This window comes from Crocodylus porosus, unplaced genomic scaffold (assembly GCF_001723895.1).
Source record: "Crocodylus porosus isolate Cpor-Errol unplaced genomic scaffold, CroPor_comp1, whole genome shotgun sequence".
Taxonomy (NCBI): domain Eukaryota; kingdom Metazoa; phylum Chordata; order Crocodylia; family Crocodylidae; genus Crocodylus; species Crocodylus porosus.
The window spans coordinates 65,860,119-65,880,885 of record NW_017728943.1 but is presented as its reverse complement, the minus strand read 5'-3'; the positions used below and the strand labels follow the sequence as shown (position 1 = coordinate 65,880,885).

The 20,767-nt window shown below is 41.5% G+C and overlaps 1 protein-coding gene across 1 annotated transcript in view; it reads right to left on the bottom strand.

The window, feature by feature from the left end:
* SPATA17 (spermatogenesis associated 17) overlaps positions 1 to 20,767 on the bottom strand; it is a 153,334-nt gene that overhangs the window by 118,981 nt on the left and 13,586 nt on the right. Inside the window, exons 4-5 of the mRNA XM_019549483.1 lie at positions 15,437 to 15,487; positions 7,591 to 7,694 (exon numbers count right to left, since the gene is read on the bottom strand). Coding sequence (XP_019405028.1) covers positions 7,591 to 7,694; positions 15,437 to 15,487 — 155 coding nt within the window. The remainder of the gene's footprint in view (positions 1 to 7,590; positions 7,695 to 15,436; positions 15,488 to 20,767) is intronic.

Here is a 20,767-nt window from a genome sequence, read left to right as displayed (position 1 = left end):
CAGCTGACTTCCTGCCCTTTGGGCAGGGGGCTGGACTCGATCTCCCGAGGTCCCTTCCAGCCCTAATGTCTATGAAATCTATGAAAGTTTAGTGTGTTGACAACCTTAGTGAAGAAATCACAAGTTAATCATGCAGTTGGCAATTGACATCATCTGTAAATTCTTACAATATAATGGCACCAACATGCTAATTTATGTGAAGTGATGTCCATTTGCTTACCATAGATTGGAAATTGCTTCATATAAAACAAAATGCTAATTCCACTATATCTTAGGGAGTTATAGCCAATGCTGATTGCTTTTGGCATATTTCCCCATGTAAGCATTTTGCTAACTCTATGAGAGCCTTTATGAATATTTCAGAATAAGGTAGTACAATATCTATATTCTATAAAATAATAACTTCAGTGAGGAGTGATGGAAATTTGCTCAAGCCTTTTCAAATAAGCATGCAGCATCCACAAAAAACAAACAAACATCCAAACTTCAGTTCTATGTTTTTCATGTAAACACCCATGGATAAAGTATAGTATGACTTATTCTTAAAAGCTACAAAGCAAAATTGTGGGAAACATACTGGAAAACTTTTCAGGATATATTTGCCACTCTGCTGGTTTAAAGTGTTTATATAATAAATGTCCTTGGGCTTTCTAAACCTTGTCAGCAATTCAGAATAAAGAACAAAGTTCTCTATAATGCTTAGCTCTTATATAGCATAGTGTTGCTTTGGTGTCTTCAGCAGAGCTTACAAGGAGTTAAGGAACTAGATTTCAAAGGCTAGGGACAGACATTAAAAAAGCCTGAACCTGAACTGATTCAATCTTTGCAGTTTAGTTTAACTTGGCTAGGCTGAACTGGTTTGTAACTGCACATACATCCCCTCTGGACTGAAGAAATTCAGGTACATGCCTGCAGTGGCTCAGGCTGGAACCCAGGGGGCACTAGAGCAGCCTCCCCTTCCCTTCCATAGTGCTGAGCTATGTGGGGCATGGCCAGCTCCATCTCCCCCCTTGATAACAGAACATTTATCAGCTCTGTTATCAGCATGTAACACCCCATCAGAAAACAAAACCCCTCTTAGTTCAAGCTCTTCTTAAACAACTTTTTGCAAGGAAGAGAACATTCCAAGGAGAGAATTATCTGTTGATTAGTTCCAAAAAGCCCTACAGACAGTGTCCTGTCTGCCTTACACAGACACCTCTCAGCATTAGTTAGCATACCACATGCTGACTACTGTCCATGCTGTGGGAGCAAGGAGGGAGGGATCCCTCCTGCTTGAGCTGAGAAGGGCGTGGGGGAGGGGGATCAGGAGGAAGCCAGGCAGATGCTCTGCTTGCAAGTCTCTGTCAGAGCTCCAGAGAGGGAGCAGTGGGGAGTGGCCAGCTCTGCTCTGGAGCAGAGCTCCACCCAGCCCAGACAGCATGCTGGAATGCTGTGGGAGTCTAGTTTAACTTAAACCAGGAAGAGGTCTGGGACAGTCATTGCATAAATCAGTTTGACCCTAATCAGTAAAGTCTGATATGACATTCAACCAGATTTATCTCAAACCAGTTTCAACCATTTTCGAATTGGTTTATGTGCACTGAATGTCTGTTCTGTTACAGGTTTAAACCAGTTTCTGATCACTTAAACTGGTTTATATGTAATGTCTGTCCCTAGCCAAAATGGGCCCAAAGGCATTAAGACGGTTCATACCTCGACTTATGAGGGGCTTTGGCTAGGGCAGCTTTGCTACTATTGAGTGCACGAGCCTGTAGCTGGGAAAACTGCTGCAGTACAGATGTGTTCTGGGTCTAATCCCTCCCACTCCAGTTCAGTGTCCTCCTAACTCTAGAAGTTTGCCATGTTTGCATCGTACAATGCACTCTATGCTGGGATTCCTGTATTACAAGGTTATACTCCATGCTGCGGTGAATTTAATGGTGGAATACCCTTTATAGGCAGCATTATGAAGTTGCTAACATTTTTAAAATAGTACTTAAGTCAGTTTTATTATGAGCTTAAAAATTCTTTGAATATGGTAGGAGTTATGATTTAAAGTTGACTTTAATTCATATAAAAATAATGGTTTCAGGTTAGCATGAACCAGTCTGTTATGGTGTGCAAATTCACACATCACATGACTATTATTATTATTTAATTATATTTTAGGTCAATTTCTGTTAAATCAATTTTGGTTAAATTTAATTAGGTCTCTCTATGGCTTTAAACTAAGGGCAGCTTCTATTAAGTTTACTTTCTCTTGGGGTTTTTATGGTAAAGACACATGATAAAGGTCTGGCTACTAAATAAGGGCTGCCACTAAATGAAGGCACCTTGTATTAAAGCTGAATGGTAAAGATGTGGTTAGTAGCTGAGGGTAGCTTCTAAGTTTAAAAACAACAATAACCTTTCTGCCTAAACCATAGGCCTTTAAATCTATTCTTAGGCCCCTGCATAAAAGCAACCTATATTTCAGCAACACTGAGCAGCCCCTTCTGTTTGAAAATGTTGGACTTCACAGTCTTGCATTTTCCAATATGATGTCACAAACAAACTCCACAAAGAGTCACATAGAGTGTGTGCTGATAGCCCTATCTGTATTGGTAACAAATTTGGGAAACTAGGGTTTTGCAGGAGATAGTATATATCTTCTTCCTTTGTATCCCTGAATTATATATTCAGCTTCTCCCCAGCCTGCAGATAAGACTTATGCCTGAGGGCTAAGTTTTTCTTCACTACTAAGATGCCAAATTTAAGTCTTTTTTTTTTTCCCCAGGCCAACACAGTCTGGTACAGGAGCACATTCCACTTGCCTGTCCAGACATGTAAGTTAGCCACACCTTCCCCACCCCCACAAAGGAGCTGGTGGAGGGCAGGCAGCAGCTGTGAGTCAGGAATGAGGGGCACTGGTGGGGCTGTGGGTTGGGAGTGAGGGGCAAGGGCCTGGGCAGGGCAATGGCATCCCAGTGCTGCTTAGCACCCCACATCCTGGTGAGTGAAAGGGGCTGGGACAGTTCTGATTTTTCTATAAGAACCCCCCCCCCCCAAAATAAACGCCAAAGTATATGGATATTTAGAATTAATTTTACTATGATGATAGTGGCACTGGTAGGCTTCCAAATTGCTTTAAAATTGTAAGTATATCAAAAAACATTGCTAAACTGATCTCTCTCTATATAGTGGTGTTTCATTTTAATTACAGAAGAACACAGATTCTGGGTATTTTAATGAGACAATTTGGGTTTTTTATCAGAGAATTTGCAATTTTTAAACACAGAACACCAGAATCCCTGCTGGTGAGGCAAGTGGCAGGACCCAGGGAAGGAGCCTGCCCACTGCCAGCACGGGGGACCCAGCACAAGGACAGATGAGGTGGACAACCTTCTGGCCATTTGGGGCCAAGAGGATATGCTTTGACTTCAAAGTGGGCCATTGCAAAGAGCACATGCTCCAGGGTGATAGCTGCCCAGATGGCAGAAGACATGACACAAGTGCCCCCTGAAGGCCAGCTGTGCAGCCACAGTCCACTGGAAGCTTGCCCAGAGGTGCAGGCAGCTCTCTTACAATGCCTGTACCAGAGCTCTGGCAGCTATGCGATCCTCATCTGGGGGGAGATGTGGGAGGAGCTGGGCAGGGAGGAACTGGGCAGAGTCAGTTTGCCCCACTTGGCACAATTTGCCCCACACCAAAGTGCATGTTCAGGCATGTGTGCTGAGGCACAAATCTCTGGTACAGAACTGTACTGCTGCTATTTGAGCTGCTGCAAAACCCATGGCAAAAAGTAATGAAGCAGTGCACACAATGGCAGCACTCCTTTGCAGAGTGGTATGTGGCACTGCAGATGTGTTTGCAGCCCCACATACCACATGGCTGCACTCATCTGGACGTGGCCAAGAGATGAAAATTAGTTCTAAAAATTGTGCACATATTATTACAATTACAATGGTAAAAAAAACAAAATAAAACTTATGGTAGAGCTTAAAGAACATAGGCTGCTTACAGACATTAAAAAGCCCACAAAAATGGCACTTTTTTGTGTGTGTGTATTTTTTTAGCGTGAGCAGTCATACAGAACATACAATGGTACAGCGCGGTACCCTTCTGGTGATTACCTGCATAACTTACTCATGAGTCAGGCAAATCAGAAGTAACAATACCTTCCCAAATGTGTGATTATCTCTTTTACTGATGAACTTCAAGTGCATTGCACTGTTCTGTTGGCAGCTATCAGTGAGTTGCTACTATATCAGTACTGTGTCAAAGTTGTTTGTACTGTTGTATAGAGAAGGTCAGTTCTCCACTAACACTGACACAGCACTAAAACTGAAGTCTTGATGAATGAAGCTAAAGGATGGATAAAATATTTGAAAGGACAGCATCATTGGTTATGTTCCCACTTTTCTGTGCCACTTTGGAGATATAACACAGCCATAAATCTGGCTTAACCAAAGCCAGATTTATGAATGCACTGCAAAAAGGTTCAAGAAAACCCCAGTCTTAACTTTAAAAATAACTTTAATATCTATGCTATAGTGAGAGGCAACTGTTTTCTAAGTTCACATTTTCAAACATTAAGTTGCATTCTATCGTTTCTGCCTTATTTCTATGTTATATATTGTAATAAGTAAATAACTATGTATATCTATACAAATATATGCATAATTTCAACAACTGAATCTTAGGTGTACCTACCATCATGTGCTGGTGAGAGAGAAGTAAGCAGTGAAGTTCTTTTTTACTTCATAACAGTACTCCAAGCCCATTGTGATTGGCAGCACTCCTCAACTGGATAGGAAAAAATCTATTTTGCTTAGGGTGTGACCAGGACTTGTTTCCCTGGCCCCACCTGCTAGTCTACCAGCAGGAGCAAAAAACAAAGAAAAATACTTCTTTCTTATTTTACCAGTGAGGAAATCTCTTGAGTTATATTTATTCATAAGAAAATCCATTCATATCCTTTTATTACTTGGTGACTATAAAGTAATTAATCAAATTGGCTTAAAAGTTCATTACAAAATGTATATTTTACTTCTAATGTATAGACCAAATTTGGGGTTTAGAATTAAAAAAATAACTTGTTGGATAAACTAATTATAATTATATACAAATAAAAATATTCTAATGAAACCAATTAAGTCACAAAATTAATTTAATTATTATTTCATTAAAAATAAATGATATATTTAATGTTAATGGGGACAAATAATAGTCTAAACTAATGTATACCTAATATAATAAAAGCTAAAGAATGAGACCTTCAATTTGGGTTTCTGTCAAAAATAAAGGATGTTAGTTTTTCCTTCACTTAAACTTAATAATGTTTTATTAATACTATCAACCTGTAACTGTAGTTAATTCTTAATTTCATTATATCATTATCTTGTTCATAACCTGGGGCAATTTTTGCAAATTAGGTTAGAGGTTACAAGTGTATATTTCTACCAAATGCACACTCAGCCTTTAAACTAATCAAACCAATTTATCTTTGTAAAATGTCTAGTGTCAGTACAAAAATATATTTTTACACGTGTGTCAACATAAAATAGTATACTATTAACTGTTGAGCAGATGTATGGCGGCTTACACAGTAATGCTATTTTACTTCAGTGATACAAAAAATATCTTTCACGTCTTAAAAAATTAGTTTTAGTATTTAAAATGCCAAAAGATTTGGGTGTTTATAAAGAATAAACAAAATGAAGTTTGTTAATGCCTGTGGTGAGTAATAATATTAGAAAACAGATAATTTAACAATAACAGATCAGCATCAGGAAAATACATCCTAAGACAAAACTAAATATACACCCAAGTAAAATGCCTGTAAAAGTCATAATTTTTAACAGCTTGAATAATGATAGACAAATAAGCAGAGTATAAGCAAATAAACAGACAATAAACATATCAATAGAGACATAAACCTGTTAAGTGTTCACATAGACCAAGTCTGGCATATTTATGTTGAACCTGGTGTATGCAAAGTCAGAGTACTGCACATTAATGGAAATAGTATGAAACAATTTCCTCTCCTTTACACTGCAACTTAAAATCTAAACAAAATAGTATACACACAACACAATACAGATTTTAACTATGTGAACATTGTATTAATTTCAGTTATCTCAAATAGCCATTAAGGAATTGGATAAAAGTAACAAAACATTAGAAAATAAAACAACTAAGTATTCAGCAATAATTTAAGTGTATTGGACAAAGAAAAAACAGTGGGAAAAAAGGAAATCAAAAGTGCCATAAATTCATGTTTGTTCAGTACAGTAGAAATGCCAATTTTCATTATCTTCTTCTATTTGTATATATCACAAATCTAGAGGTTGGTCTGTCATTCTTGGTCAGGGTCAGATTCAGGTACCAAAGGGAAAAAATGGAGATACTGTACTTTGAATAAGGAAGCAAGGCTGCATGATAGCAGTTCAGCCTATTATAAAAGATTTACTTCAGATAGCCATAAAGACCAAAAACAGATCTTAGAGAATGATTTAGTCAATAGTTTTCCTGACCTGACCGCCCATAAAAGAACAAGCATGTTTGGGATTATTTTTGTGTAGTTCAGGGTAGGAGGTGGCAGCATGTAGAGTTGATAGAGGTGACAAATTCTACATTAGAATTGTTTTCAAATTTGGTTTGTATGATTGGTTATTTCTAACAATATATGCTGGTTATATACAAAGAGTTAATATATTATCTCAGAAAATCAAAAAGAGTACAGAACTACTCTTACAGAAGAACACTGCAGGTTTGTTTAAGTTAACTAGATAATATGTAAAAATAATCTTTTAGTTCAGCTGGGCTGTGTCTAAACCACTTCATTAACAACAAAAGAATAAAGATTTCTGTCACTGAAGGCTACCAAATATGTTTAAATCGCTTTATAAATTTTTTTTTTTATTTTCTTTCTTTTTTTTAACAAGACCCATTAACATAATATCACTTTGATATCTCATATTCTCTTTCCTCTTATTTTGGTAGCCTTCAGTGACAGAAATCTTCCTTCTTTTGTTGTTGATGAAGAAAAAAACAAAATCTCATTTTTACAGGCCAGTGATGAAGTAGAAGTTTTCAAGGATTAATTTGGGTGGAAGTGTTATTATTTTATAACATTATTACAATGAGGAGCCCCCATAACAACCTGGGCACCATCACAGCCAAGGAAAATGACCTATGAAATCAAAATATACAAAATATATACATAATCCTATGAAATGTTTACTGTCAATAACCATTTTTAATGAAAATGTTTTAAAAAATCCTGTCTTCCCTCTCCCCACACTGAAATCATCCCCAAATAATATATTTCTGTGAAACTTACATCCAAGATAACTTAAGTGCTCTAAATACATTTTGCACATTACACTGGGGTAAATCCAGACCAACTCCAGTAAATTCATAGGAATTAACTGGATATAAACCAGTGTAACTGAGAACAGAATTTGGCACAACATGCTCAGGCTTGGGGACAGAAGGGAATAATGATTACATTAGGTAATGGAGGGGGTCCTTTACCCAAAGAAAGAATTTAATTAGTACTATAAAGTTTTTAGAAATAGGAGAAGAGGAAATTAAAGTTTTACCACCTGGTATTTTTATCTTTACCTGACAATCTCATTATTCAAAGAAACGGCTTCCAGGTATTTCTTCAGTTTATAATAATTATGGATATATTTTCGGATGTAATAGCCTCGCCATCTTTTCTGAATCTAGAAAAAAAAAATTTTTACTCCAGTATATTTTACGCAATACTGAAAAAGTTTGGCAATACTCATGAAATGCCTCTTATGTTTCTCAAAGTTACGGTGCTTGTAAAAGTGATATCAAGCATACACCCAAACTTGCCTCTCCATTAATGTAATGAGAATGAGAAGCACATGTAGCACAGTCCTTGGCCTTAATTCTACAATCGTTGAGGGTTGTGCCACAAGGAATGCAAATCTGTTGTACTATATTTATTAATTAAAACATTAGTGTTTTACTGTTACTTTATATTCTCTCATCCTGTGATTTCTATTTTCTGCTTCGCATACTTGTGTGATCTTGTCTGATTACAACTTTGTAAACTCTCTGGGATACTGACTATCTGTTTCTGCATGCCTGTACAATATGTACAACATCTTCTACAAAAGGCTTAGATGTCTAGTCACTGCTGCACTATAAGTAATAAATAATACTGATATGGGTAGCTATACATGGGAACAAGTAAGGTTAAGCATTAGGCATAGTCTTTTGCACTACGTGGTAGTAAATATTGGGCAGAATTCTATTTCACTTTATATGCCTAAATGGCAGTTTTCCAGCCACATAAATGGTATTTTTGGCACTTACACAGTTTGTGATTCAATTACCCATGCAGTGTGGATGCATAAGCATCCTCACAGATCATCAGTATGTGTACTAGGCTACACAACTATGTACATGTACATGCTGGGTGTAAGTGCCAAAATTCCACCTGGCAAAAACCCACAATTAGCAGGTATCAGATGACAGAGGAAGAGGAGAAGAAAAACACTTTTGTGTTTTAGATCCAATAGCTAAGCGGTTAGGGGAATTTTCTGGGAAAGAGGAGACCCAGCTTCTAGGCCCTTTTTGCCCAGAAGGAGTTTGAATCTGAATTTCTGACTTCCAACAGAGTGCTCTAACCAACAAGCCACAGTTCAGGTATCACCCAATCTCCTCTCCAGCCCTCTTTTTGAAACTGGTCCCCTGGGTGGGGGGGCCAGGAGAGAACAAACTACAACGTGTGTAGCTCAATGAAATGGTTGCTTAGGAAGGGAGCAGGTCTGTAGCTCTTGCCTTGGCCTCACTGCTCTCCATCCATCTTCTCCACTGAATATTAAATTTGAAGTGCAGTGACTTCATCCTCAAAAAGAGTGCTGGAGAAGGGAATGAGCAGCATCCAACCTGTGATTGGTGATTAAAGCACTGTGCTGGGAAATTAGAGAGACTGGGAGCATCCAGACATACATTCACTCTGGCCTAGATTTACTCTGGTGTCAACTAAGCCGGAATAAGGGGTTTTGGTCAGACATCTACACATGCGGAGATTAGGGAGTTGATTTGCACCCAGTTCCCTGCAGCCCTGCAATGGTCCCCTGTGGCCACTGGGGGGAGCTCTAGGCTTTGGCTGCAGCTGCCAGCACCAGGGATCCCACTTTAAAAGCCAGCCATGCTGCTCTCTGATCAGATTCTTCCTTGCCCAGGAGCAGCATGCCAAATGCAGGGACAGCATGTGGCAGATTTCTCCTCAGCCACTCTGCCTCCCCACACTATGGCTGCTCCAGCCTCTGACCCTGGCAACAATGACCCCTGCTGTGGGCTCCTGCTGGCTGTAGTGATTACCCTGCTGTCCCTCCACACTAACTGCCACCTGGCCCATGGCCGTTTCACCCCACCTGGCTCCCATACACCCAGTGACCGCCTGCCTGTCCACAGCACACTGTCCCAGAGCTGCTGCCACCACTGTACCTTTGCTGCCATGATAGACACTGACAAGGGGTTCCACAATGGCACCAATGGGGCTGCCATCACCCTCCTGGGCCTCCAGCTCCTCTGCCTCTGGGCCCCCCACGCCAGCCAGGATTGGTGGTTGCATGTCATCCAGCACATCTGGGATGATGAGCAGTGGCTGGACTGCATGACCTGGGCTGACTTCCGGGACCTGCTCCAGCACCTCCAACCCACTTGTGGCAGAGCACAGGTTGTGCTTGCCACTTCAAAGGGTAGGAGCAGGCAGCAAGCAGCCTGCAGGTAGGAGCAGACCCAATCAGGTGGTGAAGTTAGGCAGAAGGCTGCCTGATTGGGGGAGAGGCTGGAAGCCTGGGTATAAGGCTAGGCCACAAGAGCCAAGCTTCCAGTTGCTACAGGAACAATATCACCCAGCTGGAGATCTGCTGTTCCTAGAATAGCTTGGAGGTTCAGGGTAGGAACTATGGGGATGAAGGAAGTTCCTGGTCCTGGGGTATAACCTAAACCTACACCCTGCTGGGGGCGGGGTTGCTTGTGGCGGGGCAGTCCTCAGGAAATGCCACACCTGTGTTTCCCCAGTGAAAGGCAAAGATGGGGTGCCAGAAATCCTCAGTTCCTGCTGCCTTGTGGGTGACCCTCTGCCTTGCCCCAGAGTGCCATGAGGTGGCCAGTATCCTCGTGGCTCCAGTTGGGACCCCGGGTGGAGGGCATGGGTGTGTGGATGTGTGGCCTCAGGCCTGGACAGGGAGGACGAAGCCACAGCGGGTCCCACCTTGGCTTTCTGGGCCCCTGTGCAGCTGTCCCAGTGTTGCCAGCCCTAGGCAGTTGCCAACAGCACCCAGTGCAGTGGTATGGCACAGAATCAGCAGCTGCATGACAGAGGCAATGTCCTGCAGCACATGCAGGCACAAGGCAGGCTACTGGGGGCATGCTGCAGGTAGGTGGCACTGGTTCTGCTGCCCAGAAGGTGCCTGTAGGTGGCCCTAAGGTGCTGACAGGCCTGGCTTGGGGATGCAGCAGCCTGCAGCACCCAGCTGGCCTCAATGGCACTGCCCCGGCAACCATGTGGTAGTGCAGTGCTAGGCAGCAGTGCTGGCGTCCAGGCAGGCAAGCACAGCCCAGCTGTGGCCTGTCCAAGAAGACACACAGGGCCTACACTATCCTCTGGGTGCCTGTGGTGTGTGCCCCAGGCTCAAAGTGTCTGCAGGCCTTTATACCCTGCAGACAGGGTCTGCTATAGAGGCAGTCCAGCCCTGGAGCAGGAGAGGCTCCTAGTCTGCAGCCCTGGGTCTTGCCTTAGGTTGGCCCCTGGTGCCTAGGCAGACCTGGGAACAAATTTGCTCCTGGGTCACATCTACACACGCACTACTGTGCATTAACTAATCCTGCTTAAATTTGCTACTTGCAAATGGGATTAAGTGCTTTTACTACACAGTAAGAGCATGCACATGTAGATGCATATGCATACTGCACAGTAAACTGCATTCATGCACAGTAACATGTCTTGTGTGGACGCGCCCAGAGTTTCAAATATTATCTGGGTGAGGCGAGTCTAGAACCTTGATCTGTTACTTAAGGTGTTTGTTCCTTAACCACCAGGTTAAAACGTGAGAGAGTCTGCCTCTTCCTGGCCAGGTATGTAGCCACATACCTGCCTGGTTAGAGCACAACATACTGAGCAAGCTCTGTTGCCATGGGGATGCTTATACATCCACAGTGCACAGGTAATAGAATCACACATTGTGCATAAATGCTAAAAATGCCACTTATACAGCTGGGAAATTGCCATTTAGGCATGCAAACGGAAACAGAACTCTGCCCATCACTTCCTTTGCACTCCCATTTCCTTCTGCACAAAGGTGCAAGATGAAGAAAAAGGGCTGGAATATAAGTGAAGGATAAGCTTGTCTGCAGAGATCTGGGATTAGGCAAATGAATAAGGATTTTAGCTTTGTTCATTTTTGGCCTTAGTATTGCTACTAAAGCAGGAGCAATTGGCTTCCCTGTAGTTCTACTCTAATGCAAGATTATGATCTCATGCAAACATTGCAAAACTCTAACTGTTTCCAACGAGGCCGGGATTTCACCCAAACTATCACGTTCCATGGAAAGGCACAGGGGCAGAGTAGTTAAGGTTTCTTGTTATGGCTCTGAGGCATCAATTCAAGTCCTGATCTAAACTCATGCCAAAAGCTGGTCCTAGGTGACTTGGCTGTAAGGGTACATGGTCAGTCAGGCTGAAGAGTCAGAGGTGGCTAGATACGATGCTGGCCATATTACTCCCTTAACCAGACTAGCTCAATGGGCAGTTAGGCTCAAATGAACCTTCAGATATCCTCTTCTGTTCTCAGTTCCAATTCTCCATAAATTCAGAGTAACTTCCTACATTTTGATGGATGTATTGTGGATTTACACCAATCTAACAATAACAACAAAAATAGATCTCTTTTTTTTTTAAATGCTGAGATTCTGTTTTCCTTATTCAGTAGGTCAGAATCTGCATGACTGATAAGCTTGAATCTATATAATATGAAGTCTTAGGAGAAGGTCTTACACAAAGATTCTGGTGATGCACAAATATGCCATATAGAAGTTGCTGAAAATTGTTGCTTTTCCAAAAGAATACCATATTTTATAACTCTATTCCTTTTTAATTTCAAGGTGAATGGTTTAACACTTCTAAAAAAAGATGAGTGTGTATGCCCTTCAAAGTAATTAGCAAGTTTCAACAGTGATTGGTACAAAACAATTATTGTCATTGATCAGCACAGAACAGATAATTTTAAACAAAGTCATTGTGTGCTCAGCAGATTACAGCTTGTTAACGGGCAAGTTCTAAATGACCTCTTAAGCTAGTCAAATCAATGATGCATATTCCTCATTAAGTAACATCAAAATGTAAGTGGTCTTATAAATAATGTTTATTTTAAGCACTAAAACAAATGGCAAAACCTTGATATATCAAAAGCCATCTGCTCATAGAAAGATTTTCTTTTTTGGGGTTACTTTTGTTGTTGAAAATTCATAGCAACTTTAAATCTTCCAAAAATAAAGAGAATAACATATCACAATCCAATATTAAAAAATAAAATAAAATAAAACTGATTCCTAGAAAATAAATTCCAGATAATAAGCCTCTATTTTTAAAGATTTTTTGTGTTTCAATTTTTATGAAGATGAGATTGACAGTAATGGTTAGGGCCAAACATAATCCAAGGAGAGCAAGACGTAGAATGACTTCTGATATGAACATACCTTAGCTCTGAATCTTATTCCTAATATTAGTGTTAGGTCTTAAGCAATCATTGCAAAATTGAACTAAAGAGTCTGATGGTGTTATGATGTAAATCATTAGTTATACAGAAGACATTTAATCCACTAGTAACACTTAAGTTTTAAGCTAAATTTAATTTAAAAATAACTTCCTAACGCTGACAATATAATGTGTTTTCACATTACAGGGCTGACTGACAACTATTATACTTCAGTTTTCTACAATGACTTCAATAATTTTACACTAGCACAAACTTAACAGGCTGCATTTTCATAGATTTCATAGACCTTAGACTTGGAAGGGACCTCACAAGATCATTGGATCCAGCTCAACATGCTGTAGAGGGGCTGGCTAGGGCCAAGGGTGCTCCAGTCCAGGGCTAGCTTGCAGGAGGCCCCCGCACTGACTCATGCCCCAGCCAGCCGTATCAGCATCTACGCATGTGCTGCTGTGTAATAAAAAACTCTGCAGCAGGATGGTACTTACATTTACAAGTACTACCCTTCTGCAGAGTTTATTAGTTTACTCCAGCCTCATAGCCCTGCTCATATAAACACCGAGATATTTACTGAAGCACTAATTAGTTTTACTCTTTAATAAACGTTTCATGTAGATGCACCCAATCTGTACCAATCTAATCTCTGATCATGGGGGAAAAATCCTTCCTAATCCCAAATATGGTTATTGGTCTGACACTGAGCAGAAAAGCAAGGCACTCTAAGAGGGAACCTCTGGATTTGAGTTCCAGTGAAAGCACTGGCGCACCCCAGTCAAAATTCCAACCTTGGCTGCATCCAACACCCAATGTTTCTGAGGAGGGAACCCCCCCCCCCATAAAAAAACAAACAAACTTGACCTCTACAGCAACAGAAGGGAGGGAAAAAAATCATTCCTGGACCCATGTGGCAACTTCCAAAATCCAGAAGCATAGGAAAAACCACAGACTCTTCCAATTCAAAAATAAAACAAGCATACCAGCAACCAGACAATACCTGCAGTTGTGGAGCACAGGGGAGAGAGGGGAGGGGCAGCAGCAGGGGGCACGGCAGGACTCCTTACAGCAGGAGGTCTGCAGCCTCTGTGCCTCCTACTGCAAGCAGCCCCACCCCGTCCCATTCCCCCTCCATGTTTTAGGGGGTTTTTGCAGTGAGCCCACCAAAATCATGGAGCCCACTGTTTTTCACAGAGCCCACATGAAATCATGGTTTCTGCAAAAAATCATGCAATTATGAATTTGATAGGTCCCTAATTATTATATCTTGGAATTAGACTTGGTATTAGACTTGGGTATGCAGACTTGGGTATGCAGCTGTTTATGAAATTCTGAAACTCTTTCTGAAAGATACATCTGACCAATATCTGAGCTGACTTGTGCTTTCTTACTGAATTCAATTTCATAATAGTAGAATATTTAGCCTATTTTCACGTGCTTTTAAAAAAGCAATAAACTAAAACAAAAATGTATTGTAGGGCAATTAGAGCCTACTGGCAATGAACAGGATTTCCACTAAATATGTAAGGTGGCTGCAGAAAGTAAGGTTCTGTTCCTTGAAAAAAGAAGCACAAAACTAGGGAAGTGGGAACTAAGAGTGTTCAAGTCAACCTTTGTGCTCCCACTCCTGACCTGCTCTGGGATCTCAAGAATCCCTAGTGGAAGTAAAATTGTCCTGGGGTCAGTCGCAGGTGCTCTGGGCGAAGCAAAAGAATCACTAGAGCACTGCATGTTGCAATCCTTCCCTGAAGATAATTTCAGTGCTGAAGCTTGTGAGAGCATCCTCAAGAAGCAACTTTACACTGTCTTCCATAGTTCTTAAATCAGAGAAGTCTTTTCCATACAGACATGGGGATTTTTAGGACCTTTTGTACTGCTTCAGTCCTTTCATATAAAATAACCAGAATGAGGTCCCATTATACAATGAGGTCCCACAGAATGATGTGGGAGGTCCCTCTGTGTTATGAGGTCCCACAGAATGATACGAGGGTAATGAGGACTTCAGTTGAAGAACAAATTCCATACTTAAAAGTTACATGGTTGTTTACATGCAGTTTCCAATAGCCCAAGAATGCACGGTTGCACTATGCTAAACATAAGTCTAATATATATAGTGGATTTTTGCAGTTTTCCCTTTGATAAACCTTATTTGTATTTTTATTAAAGTGCAAGGATGTTTCCATTCTTCTCTGTTTAAAGAATCACGGATGATATCATCAATGAGGTCAGCACAGTTGTGACAATGTGTTTAGTCAATTAATTTGTACTTGCTGTACTAACTGGGTGACTGCCTCCACAGCAGTACAGTAAACAAATTACGGAGTCATGCCATGCCTTAACATACATCTTTTTACTCCCCTATAACAGTTGATGACATCATAAGAACATGTGTTTTACCAGGATTGCAAGGATATGGACGTGTATTCACGCAGGCACACATATATATACATTTCAGATATTTTTTTAAATTACCATATAGGTTCAAGCACATTACATATTTAAAACAGACAAGAATTTATACACAAAATGTTTATAATTTTCAAACAGAACCCAGATTACTTAGAGTAACTTTAATTTTTAACTATATACTATTTCCTTCTGGTACCACCAGCATATCAATCAAGTTTATATTATTCTGGTTTGCTCATTTTATTAAAAGCAAATTCGGAGCACAATTGACTTTTCATTTGTTTAACAAGTGAAGAAATATTTACCCTGACAGCCATTTCATTGTAGAAATTCATCTTCATAATAAAATATGCTGTCTGTGAATCAAGAAAAAAAGAGATGGCATATATTTCAGTTACACAAAGACAGTGCTCCTATTTTTACATATAAAAGATAAGAATCTTTATACATAATACATAATAAGAGTTCTAGGCTTAGAGAGAATAAAATCAAACTTTGTATTGAAGAGATAGGCTTCCTAATACATAATGCAGGCTTAACCAGAAAAATCTATGGTAGTCAAACTAGGAGCTAATGGAGATATATGATCATAAAATGCTCTCCGCTGAGTTTGATAATCAATGGTGCTCTACTGAGAGTAGAATAACAAAGCAGAAATATTCACAAGTGCTGGTGACACGTAGTATTGTATGATTTATTCACTGGGGTTCTTTTAGCCAAAACTCACAGAAACATAAAAGGAATTCATATTTCAAGACGTCTGGTTTAATGAAAAATTCAAAGAAATGCTGTCTTCAGTCGAAATCGTTCAAGGATACGGATGCGGTGATGGAGCAAAATTGTGCCTTCCAACCATCTGTACTAAATGTTATGTACTTAACCGCCTCCTGAGTAATCCTTGGGAATTTTGTTTCATTTAATATTCATTTTAACATCATAAAATCATAAATACAATGATACCATGTTACAGTGAATCCCCTGATATAGAAAACATTTTCTGAAGTTCTGGTTTCCTTCCAATAAAGTAGAATTCTTCTCCTCATGAACGAATCCCCTGTTATACTGAACAATCACTTGGCAGCATAGGTTATTTTAATGGATACATCACTTTAAACCAAGCTTTCACATCTGTTCCGCCCTCTAATTACAAATGCAAAATGAACATAATTCACAGTTGTATCATAAAAAGTAAAATATAAGTACTTTAAATACAAGTGTATGTCCTTTATTTAGCACAACATGCAGCTTTTATGTTTTTCTCATGTTTTAGACACAAATCAAAGGCAAAAGTGCTTTCCCCTGATATAGTGATTTTTTTTCCCCCGTGGCAGAGGAATTCACTATAAAAGGGCTTCACTGTAATTAGTGTTATTTGAATTGCCTAGTCTGATCCAAAGCAAATTGTCTGTGGAGAGCAGCAGGACTGGATTATTTATCAACAGTCTGGGCAATTAAGAAACAGTTGGCTGCAATATGTTATTTACAAATGAACACAATGATGCTACTTCATTTTAAATTCTCTTTCTTCATTACATTAAGCAAGGCATAATTCCTGCAGTTTAATTGAGGTGCATTTTAAATGCTTATTTTAATATTATACTGCTTCACTAATAATATAAACAGAAACAATAGCAAAGGGTAATATTTTATACAGAAGCAAAATTCAGGGATTCTTGTATATTAGATTGAAAAAAAGTTTTATTTTCTATGTACAAGTATTTCAAGCAGCAAACTCAACCCCAGACTTGTGCATTAGAACAATTTGTGTCCTCTAGCTTAACTCTTTACTCCATAAGTCTTTTCTGAGTGGCATTAACTAGATAACACAACAGTGAAATAATGTGTCCTGGCCTAAGAATATTCTGAATCTGTTGGGTTAAATAAATTCAGTATTGCTTTACAACACTCAACTTTTCTTAACTTGAATGAAATACAAAAGCAATGTGGGACAACCAGTTTATGAATTAGATTTTTAAGGGCAAGTAATCATGCTTGGAAACCAAGGTTCTTTTTATGGCTGGTTAAACTGAGCCAGGATAGTTTGCAACACCTTTTTGGTACTTCTCTTGATAGGCTGAGGGCACTTAAGGCTACAAACAAATATCACCTTTGTCTCTTAAGAATTTTTTTTTTCCCAGGACAGGAAAAAGTGCAAATGTTCAGATATTGCTGTTCCTTGTCACAGGACAAACCCTAAAAAAAGGGATAAGAGGTGCTAACAGTTCATTCTGTGTTATCGCCAGGGATCCGGGTTTTCCATTTCCTACTGAAAAATGGAAAAAAAACGCAGATTTTGCCTTTGAACAAGAAAAATGCAGATGTTTCATTTTAACAGAGAAACACATGGATTTTCCACTTTTGCAAAGAGCTCTCTGCAGGCTAGCAGAGTTCCAGCCTGCAAGGGGCTGGGGGGAGTGGGAGGAGGGTGATCAGGCAGGGGACAACAGCTCCCACAGGTAAGTCTGGCCGCTGGGGCGGGAATTAAGGCCCCCATAGGGAGGGAGGGAGTTGGGCAGGGCTGGGGCTGCCCAATCCAGGTGGTGCATGGGGCTTGGGTCCTGGGGCCAAAATACACAGGAGTAGGGCCTGGGCGGGAAGCAAGGTGGAGCTGTGGGCAGGTTGTCTGTGGAGTGGGGGGAGGTGGAGCTGGTTCCCAGCTGCTGCATGCACTCCTGTGTGGCATGGCAGAGTGGACTGGGGTGGGGAAGCTCCTTGCCTCTGCAAGCCCCACACCACCCTGGTGAGGCACCTCCTGCCCACCCAGCAGCAGCAGGGGCAACAGAACAGGGTTGTGCCCCTTGCTGCTGCTGGGCGGGCAGGGGCACCTCACCAGGGCAGCGTAGGGCTTGCAGAGGCAAGGAACTTACCCGCCTGACCCCACTCTGCCCTGCCGTGCCAGGTCCACTAGACTCTGTGCTGTCACTCTTGCCCTGATCACAGAACTCTACTGCCCAGAGGTGATCGACCCAGATGACTGCTCTTACACATAGCAACTTCCCAGACATTTCCCATGCTCATCACTGACCCCAAATCAGCATCACAACCTGTATCCACTGAATCAATTTCAAATATCACCAATCGCTGGGCACCTCCACCCACCCAACCATCCAGCTGCTGAGGAAGTCATCAGACCCAGTGAAGTCATCAGATACACATTTATACTCCCGCCTTCATGGCTTCTCAGACAGCCTGAAGCATCATACATGGCAGCAACTGGACCAGGGAGGAGGTAATAGTTCTCACTGCCATCTAGGGCGAGATTGAGGACCAGTGGGGTGGTTCCACTAAAGTCACTGAAACAAGGTGATCTATGAATGGATTCCCAAAGTAAATAGTGGCCTGGAAACATGATTGTGAGCGATGGTCCACGTTCAGGCAGCTTATTGCAAAGACACAGATGGTAACTGCATTTCAGGTGCACACAGGGTCTCATGTACTCAATAAGAGGAACTGTTCTTCATTTTCACAGTCAACAACATGTTGTTTCTAAATATGCAGTGAACACAGCTGACATGCCACCCAGGAGAGCGATAAGGACTCCGATGCAACCGTGGTCAAAGATAGCCCTTCGACAGGTCAAATACAGGCGGCTGAACATAGCCCTTCCAGGCCAGCACAGCAAGCTGGGCGATGAGCCACATTGTGGATTCCCAAGCCATCCTGCTGATCTGCATGGACTAACTGGCTATCCATTCAAGCTATGCAGACTCTGAAATGGACCCAGGTTCAGACAACAAGAGCCTGGAACTCCCTGTCCTCCCACCATCTTCAGCATCCCTGACAGCACTCTCATGAGGCAGCCTATGCCTCAGAAGACAAAGCTGACAATGGTATCCTGCTTCTGGCAGTGGTAAGTGGCAGCCCACTGTTATGGTTTGTTACAGAGAGGACGAGCAATAGGGGGTGATGGGTGAGGAGCTGGAGTACTCTCAGTGGAACTCGAATGGCATGCTGGCTGGTTGACCCTGTAGCTTCTTCCTTCTTTCTCCCATCCCCATGCAGAACTGCAGTTAAAGCCTACACTGAAATGACATGGTGACAGCAACCACTAGAAGATTGTTCAGGCTGCAGGGTCTAGTGGTTGCTGTCACCATGTCACCATCTGGAGACATACTGCATGCAACTTCCATGTGCCACTGCTCATTATCGAGGTAGCCATGATGATCAACTTCCACCAGTCACTACTCATCTCCCTAGCCCAGAAACACTTCTTCACAGTGAGGAGCCATTCTGACACCTATCTAACCACAGTTTGCTAACCTGTGGACAAACACCTTCAGGGAGGCAGCTCCTGCCATGGATGTAGCCATGGACCAACCATGGTTTGGCAGTGAACCCATGCATCAGCTTCTCCCCGACAAGTACTGCTCTTTCACTCTTAGCATCAGTGGAAATAGTCCCAGATGCCATCAGGGCCCACCAATGTCAGCTTCTCTGCTTAATTTCACTTATGAGTTCATAACACTGGTCCAGCACATTCCACAAGGCAATGACCACATATGGATCTATAACAGCCAATGGTGGTGGAAGTTCCAGGCCAGAGTCAGTGGTGGCAGCACAAATGCAGAGAAAATATAGGCAGAAGGCCAGCAGCCCAAGTTGCGCAGTGAATCACACTAAAATCCCTCCCACAAAAATTTCATTAACAACAATTTGAATACCCAGTGGGTTCTTTGCTCAGTGCTGGCAGAATCAATCCAAAATATACCACTTCAAACATTATTTTTAATCCTTCAATGTATAAAGGATAACAAACTACAGTAAAAGCTTTTTTATCTGGCACCCATGGGGAATGGAGGGTTCCAGATAACAAAATATGCCAGATAACTGAGCAGCCTGAACAGGTGTCTTTGCCTGTTCAGGCCACCACCTGTCTCGCTGCATTTGGGATAGTTTCATAGTTTCTGCCCCTCCTGCCACATTGCCGCCACTCCCGCGGGCCCCAAGGGACAGAGAGGGGGGACCCGCGCAGCCTGCTATGACCATGGGCCACGGGGGTTTGGCAGCGCAGGCTGCTTTCCCCGAGGCCATGTGGGTTCCACAAAACCAGAAGTGCCACAGTGGACACTTCCAGTTTCACTTTTCCCTTACAAGCCCTTACAAGCCGGCTTGTAAGGTTCCGGTTACCATAACTTTTGCTGTATAGTTTTATAAATTTTATTCTCACTGTTTTGTCCAAAAATCCCTCAAGTTTCCATGTACAACTGGGAAATGATTAGCTGGTACACAGGTCATTTGTCTCATCTTGAGGCCTCTCAGTGGGTGCATCTACGCATGACACTACATTGCTATAGCAATGCGCTGACACAGTGTCCACAGGCAAAAACCGTGATGCCATAGCTACATTGCCATAGTGATGCACTCCCTTGTTATAGCATATCGCTATGGTGATGTAGTGCCTAAAAATAACTGTGTGTGGTGTGCATAGCACAGTATGGGCTGCTACTGCACCATCTTTTAGTACTTCCAGAAGGGAGTACTAAATGATGGCACAGTAACAATAGCACCATAGCTGCACATGTAGATACATCCAGTGAGACTACTGGAAAATAGTATAAATCTACTGCTGCCTGATGGACCATGTATTGCCCTTTAACCCATTGAGTAGCACTTACTCAAGAAGACTTACTGATAGG